The following is a 6,125-nucleotide window of genomic DNA, read 5'->3' on the forward strand; positions in this document are numbered from 1 at the left end:
AAGAGCCGCCACTCAGGTGGGACGGGGGCGGGGCAACTGCGGCCGGATGTTGCTGCGGGGGGCGCGCGGGCTGGCGGGGGCGCGGCGGGGGGTGAGTGGGGGGGGAGACCCCGGGGGGGCCCCACGGGAGGAGGGGGGGGGGGCACAGGGTGCTGGGGATGGGGGGGGGATCGGGGGGGGTCAAGGGGGGCTGGGGATGGGGGGCAATAGGGGGGGAATGGGAATGGGGGGGCTGAGGGGGGGGAGTGGGGGGGCACTGGGGATGGAGGGGCTGGGGGGGGAATGGGGGGGCGCTGGGGATGGAGGGGCTGGGGGGGAATGGGGGGGCGCTGGGAATGGAGGGGCTGGGGGGGAATAGGGGGGCACTGGGGATGGGGGGGCTGAGGAGGGGAATAGGGGGGCACTGGGAATGGAGGGACTGGGGGGGGAATGGGGGGGCGCTGGGGATGGGGGGGCTGAGGGGGGGAATAGGGGGGCACTGGGGATGGGGGGGCTGAGAGGGGCAGGGGGTGTTGCTGGGGGGTGACGGTGGTGGTGGGCTGGGGGGTGCACTGGGAGCAGGGTGCTGGGGGGGGTCCGCTGGCCAGGGCGGGGGGCGCAGCGGGCAGGGCTGCCCCCGCGGTTCCCCCCTGGGCTGGCACCAGCGTGGGGTCGTGGTTCTCAGGAGCCCCCGGACGGCGCCGGCAGCCCCAGGGGGGTGCTCAGGAAGGGGACCCCCCACCCCGCCAACGCCTCCGGCCTTCGGGAGCTTTCGGACACCCCGGCAAAGGGCGGCGGCACCTCGGACACGCCGGGGAGTGACGGCGGGACGGGCACCCCCCAGGGCGAGGAGGGGGCCCCTCCGGCCGCCCCCCCGATGCCCCCCCCACCCACGCACTGCTGCGGCACCGGCTGCCCCAACTGCGTGTGGGTCGGGTACGTGGAGGAGCTGCTGGCGCGGCACCGGGACGGCGGAGCGCGGGCCTTGGCCGCCGTGGAGGAGCACGTGGAGGACGAGAACATCAAGATGATCCTCAGGATGGAGATCAGGCTGCGCGCACAGAAGGACAGATTCCCCCCACACCCCCCCGAAACCAGCGAGTGACACCCCTGGGAGCCTCTGCTCCAGGCTGGGCGATGGGGTCTGGACTTAAACTTATTTAAACTTATTTATTTGTGTGTTGAGCTCGGGCTGGGGGTGGTCCGAGCCCCGCCAGGTCCTGGAGGTTTGAATACAGGCGGTGCCCAGGTCCTGTCTGGCCTCTCATCTATGGGGGGGACCTGCCCTTGGGGACGGCCAGCGGCTCACATGGGGCCTGAGCCCCCCGTTTCCCGGGGGCCGCGCTCCCCCGGCACAGAAAATCCCCGCCAAGGGCAGGCTGGTGCGTCCCCCCCCCAGCCCTCCCCGCGCCGCTGCTCTTGCCTCGTCCTTGCGCTCCCCAGCTCGGATTTTAAGCACCTTCCGCAGCTTGGCTGTGACCTGGTGATCGGGGAGGGCTGAGGCGCCGCGCCGGACCCCCCTCCCCACGGGTGCCTAAGCCTCTTAGGGGCTTCTCCGCACGAAGGGCTTCCAGGGGAGGCACCGGGGCTGCCGGCCCGTCCCCGGGCAGGAGGTGCGGGCAGCGTGCGGGGCCGAGCACGTGGGTCCAGGCCAAGGCGCCGGCCCCGGCCCCAAGGTCACAGCCTGTTCCTCATGGTGCCTTTTCTTCCTCGATTGCCTTTGCCTCTGTCTTAAAACCCCACAACTCTGTCCCAGCGCATTCCCTGCTCCGTCCCGCCTGGCTGGGCTGGGGGACTCGCCGGCTCCTGGCCACTGGGACCCCCACAGCCCCCCCCGTCCTCCCCAAGGAGCCGTGAAGCCCTTGAGCAGCACTCGCTAACGAAGCCCAAGGCGGCAGCAGCAATTAACGCCAGGGCCCCGCTCTTTGCCAGAGCAGGAGCTGGTTCCGCTGGCTACATCGAAAACGCTCCCGGATCCCCGTAATCCTATTTATTGGAGTCCCAACTAATTGCCATTAGTGGCAGAAGCCGAAGTTCAATTAAAGTGGACTGAGATTATTCCTTTTTGTAATTGCTTTAGTGCTGGGATTAGGGGAAGCTCTGGAGCGATACCGGCCCGTGGGCAGGGGCTGCCCAGCCCCGATTTTGCTGGATTTTGGCCCAAAACACCTTCATCCAGGCAGGGCTCAGGCTGTCTCCCGGGTGAAGGCGTCGGTGGTGGCACCGGGAGGGACATGGCTTGGAGGGCAGCATTTGTGCCAGGACCCCCACCCAGGCAGCACCCCCAGCCCTCGCTTTCGGGGCCGGGGGGTGAAAGCCTGGCGCATCCCGGTGGTCTCAGCCCTGTCCCTGGGGTCGAGGGGCACTGGGGTGACCTCTTGGGGAGTGGGTTCCATAGAGGAGACACCTCGGTGGGTTGGGGAGGGGAGGCAGGACCCCCCCCCGGGTGATTTGCTGCCCGTCCTGACGCCATCAGCCCCAGGGGCACTAATCCAGACACCCCCTCCCCATCCCACCTGGGGCGGAGCGGGGGGGACGGACGTCAGATGACACCTTTGGAAAGAACTGACATAAATAATCCTATTACCCCAGAGCAGGATAAATCGGCCCTCCCCGAAAGGCCACCCAGAGCGCCTACAGGACGTGTGCCAGCAGGACGGAGGGTCTCCTGCGGAGCAGCGCTGGCCTCGGGGACCGCGGTGGCTGCGTAAGTCGGGGGCTCTGCTCTGCGGGTGGGACGGGACCAGCTCCCGGTGGCACCGGGGGTCCCGGGGCGGGGTGTTGCTTTGCTCGGGGCAGGAGCCCGCTGTTGCCTCCTGCTCTGCAACTGGGAGCAGCATCTCTGGCCTCTCCCCGGGCTGGGTCACTTCTTGCCTGGGGTCCGCGCTCAGCCGCTGGGCTCCGCAGCGGGGCCGAACCCCCTCGCACCGATGCCCACCGTCCCCCAAGCCCACCCCGCTGCAAACAAGCCCCGAGGGACACCTTGCTCCCACGATGCCAACCTGCTGTGGCACACACAGATGCCGGGGCGAGCCACAGCGGGGGCGAGGGGCTCCCTGGGTGTCACATCCACGCTGGGGCAGGGGGAACAGCCCCAAGGGGAGGCAGCAGCTCTGCTGCCCCGGGGACGCCCTTCCGTGCCTTTGGGGTAAGGGGATTAGCGGGCTCTGAGCTGGGCTAAGTCAAGGTTGCGAGGAGATGGGGGGGGTCTCCTCTGGGGCGGGCTGCAAAGCTGATCAGTGACAGCCGAGGGGCGCCGGGGCAGGACAGGGTGGGAGCGGGGGCACAGGGTGCCTGTGGGTGGCAGGAGAAGCTGATGTCCCTGCATCTCCCCCTCCATCAGGTGTGAGGAGCCGTCCCGTGCCAGCGCCGGACCCGCAGGGACAACCGCGACGCAGGGCAGGCTGCCAGCCCCGACACAGCCATGAGCCTAGAGCCCCCCAAGCCGGAGGTCAAGTCAGTCACGAGGGTGACCGGGGGACCCGCCACCCCCCGGAAGGGACCCCCCAAATTCAAGCAGAGGCAGACGAGGCAGTTCAAAAGCAAGCCCCCCAAAAAGGGGGTGCAGGGGTGAGTGGGGCAGGGAGCCGGTGGCGGGGGGGGTGGGCTGCGGCCATATGTGCCAGCCTGGGGTGGGGGGTCAAGGCAGACGCTCTCTCTCCTTGCAGGTTCGGCGACGACATCCCGGGCATGGAGGGGCTGGGAACAGGTACGGGGGTCCCGTTCCCCCTTCGCAGCGGGTGGGGAGCGGGGCTGGCTGCAGGCACAGCCGCCCGCAGCCGGGCTGGGGGGTTCGTGCTGACGCAGGCTCTCTCCTCTCCCCAGACATCACCGTCATCTGCCCCTGGGAAGCCTTCAGCCACCTGGAGCTGCACGAGCTGGCTCAGTACGGTATCATCTAGGCGGGCCGTGGCCCTCGCCATCGCCTGCCCCGTAGCGCTGCGTAGGTAGAAGCCGCCCCGTCCGCGCGGGGGGGCTCAGCCTGGAGAAATGCTCATTAAAACCCAGAACGAACGCGGGAGCCTGGTGTCGTGGTCTGGGGTCGGCGGGGGGGCGGATGGAAAGCGTCTCGCTGCGGGGCGGGATGGACAGGACACGGGACAGACAGGACACAGGAGTTCAGGCTTCTGATGAGGTTTATTTGGGGCTGGATCAGCCCACACACACACACACCCCCCCGACCCCACGGTGTCGGTCAGCACGCCCTCAATCCCACGCCCCGACGGGCGCGATGTCCCTGAGCACCTTCAGCGCCATGAGCGCGCCGGCGGCCTCAACCAGCACCAGCACGGCCGCGCCGGCCGCGATGCCGCCCGCCTGCCCGCGGAGCCAGGCGCCGAGCTGTGCCACGCAGCCCCCCAGGTGCACGACGGCGCCGGCCGCCGCGTCCCCCAGGCGCAGGACCCCGAAGGCGCACTGGGTGTTGGCCACGGTGCCGTTCTGCCCGGGGTGCAGGCAGCAGGAGGCAGGGACGCCGCACGCCTGCACGCCCGGGGCGCTGCAGTTGAAGTACCTGCGGGGATGGACGAAGGAGAGCTGCTGAGTCCATACACGGGGACAGACCCCCCCATACACCCCCTCCCCAGCACCCCGACTCACGGGTTGGTCTCCCAGTCGCGGTAGGAGCCGAGGCCGCAGCACTGGAGGCTCCGCTGTAGCTCGTCCACGAGGAAGCGCAGGTCGGGCTCCTCGTGGTAGCGCAGGAGGCAGAGGAGCAGGGCGTCCCGCAGGGCGTCCCGCAGCCTCCGCCGCGCCGCCAGCAGCAGCAGCCCCCCCAGCACCTCCAGCCCCGCGAAGGCCAGCACGGCCCCCACGAAGAAGCGCAGCAGGCAGGGGCTGGAGCGCAGGGCGCCCAGGCAACCGGCCAGGGAGACGGTGCTGGCCCCCAGCCCCACCAGCACGAAGAGCAGCATGGGGTCAGAGCCCAGCGGGGCCAGGCGCTCCCCCCGCAGCGAGCCCTTGGCCAGCAGGCCCCACACCCCCACAGCCAGGGCTAGCAGGCCCAGCAGGAGGAAGAGGAGGTTCCAGAGGAAGGCCAGGTACCGCACGCACTGGCTGAAGATCCCCGGCTTGGGGGGGACGGGGCACCGTGCCCCAGGGTCCTGCTCGGCCGTGGGAACATCCGTGTCCCCGGCCAGCGAGCCATCATCGTCATCGGAGGAGTAGGGCAGCTCCACCAGCCTGGACGCCTGCACGGACAGACGAGCCGCTCGCAGCCAGCGGGGCAGCCCCCCAGACCCCCCCCCCCCCCTCAGCCCACGTACCCCCCACCCAGGGCCGTCAGAGGCTCACGGAGCCGCCACGTACCCCCTTGGCAAGAGCCCCCCTGCCCATCACCGAGCCCCCGGGCTCCGAACAGATGGGGAGCACACGGGTGCTCCCCCAGAGCCCCTGCCCCTACCAGGGACCCCCAGATCCCCCCTACGGACACCCCCAGGGATGCGGGTGCTGCGGGCTCTAGCATGGAGCCAGCACCCCGGCACCCAGCACCCCACAGTCAGGGATCACGGGGTGCGTTGGGCAGGAGCGTGGGCTGAGGGTCCCGGGGAGGGGACCGGGGGTCCCGCAGGGCCCCGGCGTTACCTGGGGCAGCAGCCGGGTGCCCTCCCCGCCGCGGGGCCGGGACAGCCACGCTCTGCTCAGCGCCATCCTGCTCGCAGCCCGGTGCTCAGGCCCGGCCAGTCACACCCCCATCATGTGAGGGGCTGCGGCCGGCGCTTAAATAGGGCTGCGGCCGCCGGTCCCGCAGCTGGGCCCGCTCCGGCCCGGCCCCACCGCAGCCCCCGAGCCCACCACCCCGATAGCGGGGTCGGTAACAAGGGCACAGCGGGATGCGTCGGGGTTTGGGGTGAGTGGGGGGACAGGCTCCAGCAGAGCCCCCATCCCGCTGCCCGGCCCATGGGACCCCCCCCCGCGAGCCCCGTGCAGGGGGCGAGGAGGCACCGGGGGGCCCCGCGCCCGGGCCCCGCAGCGGGGACACAGATGTGTTGGCGGAACGAAAGGCCGAGCGCTGCGGTGGCGGTAGGGACGGTTGTAGCGTGACACCGAGGCAGCACGGGGGACTAGTGTGGCTGTGGCACCGAGGCAGAGCGGGGGGCGGCTGGAGCGGATGCACCGCCCCGCCCCGCCCGGCCTAGGAACCTTGG

At 70.7% G+C, this 6,125-nt stretch overlaps 2 protein-coding genes across 4 annotated transcripts; one reads left to right on the plus strand and one right to left on the minus strand.

Moving 5' to 3' along the window:
• Nucleotides 1-29: 29 nt before the first annotated feature.
• On the plus strand, nucleotides 30-3,993 carry PDE6G (phosphodiesterase 6G). 3 transcript variants are annotated; one of them, XR_011049315.1, is made up of 4 exons: nucleotides 30-91; nucleotides 665-1,121; nucleotides 2,572-2,686; nucleotides 3,323-3,412. XR_011049315.1 is itself a non-coding variant. In XM_068413470.1 (4 exons), the coding sequence occupies exons 2-4, from the start codon at nucleotides 3,404-3,406 to the stop codon at nucleotides 3,879-3,881; spliced, it is 264 nt and encodes an 87-aa protein (XP_068269571.1). In that variant the 5' UTR covers nucleotides 2,577-2,686; nucleotides 3,323-3,403; the 3' UTR covers nucleotides 3,882-3,993. The 3 variants fall into 3 exon arrangements, 1 of the variants encoding a protein (XP_068269571.1); XR_011049316.1 differs by having other exon boundaries at nucleotides 2,577-2,686; XM_068413470.1 differs by lacking the exons at nucleotides 30-91; nucleotides 665-1,121 and adding exons at nucleotides 3,648-3,688; nucleotides 3,805-3,993 and having other exon boundaries at nucleotides 2,577-2,686; nucleotides 3,323-3,549.
• A 192-nt stretch (nucleotides 3,994-4,185) lies between these two features.
• TSPAN10 (tetraspanin 10) lies at nucleotides 4,186-5,628 on the minus strand. Its single transcript, XM_068413257.1, has 3 exons — nucleotides 5,563-5,628; nucleotides 4,579-5,168; nucleotides 4,186-4,492 (listed from the first exon to the last, which is right to left on the minus strand). The coding sequence occupies exons 1-3, from the start codon at nucleotides 5,626-5,628 to the stop codon at nucleotides 4,186-4,188; spliced, it is 963 nt and encodes a 320-aa protein (XP_068269358.1).
• Nucleotides 5,629-6,125: the final 497 nt, after the last annotated feature.

This window comes from Nyctibius grandis, chromosome 15 (genome assembly GCF_013368605.1).
Source record: "Nyctibius grandis isolate bNycGra1 chromosome 15, bNycGra1.pri, whole genome shotgun sequence".
Lineage (NCBI taxonomy): Eukaryota > Metazoa > Chordata > Aves > Nyctibiiformes > Nyctibiidae > Nyctibius > Nyctibius grandis.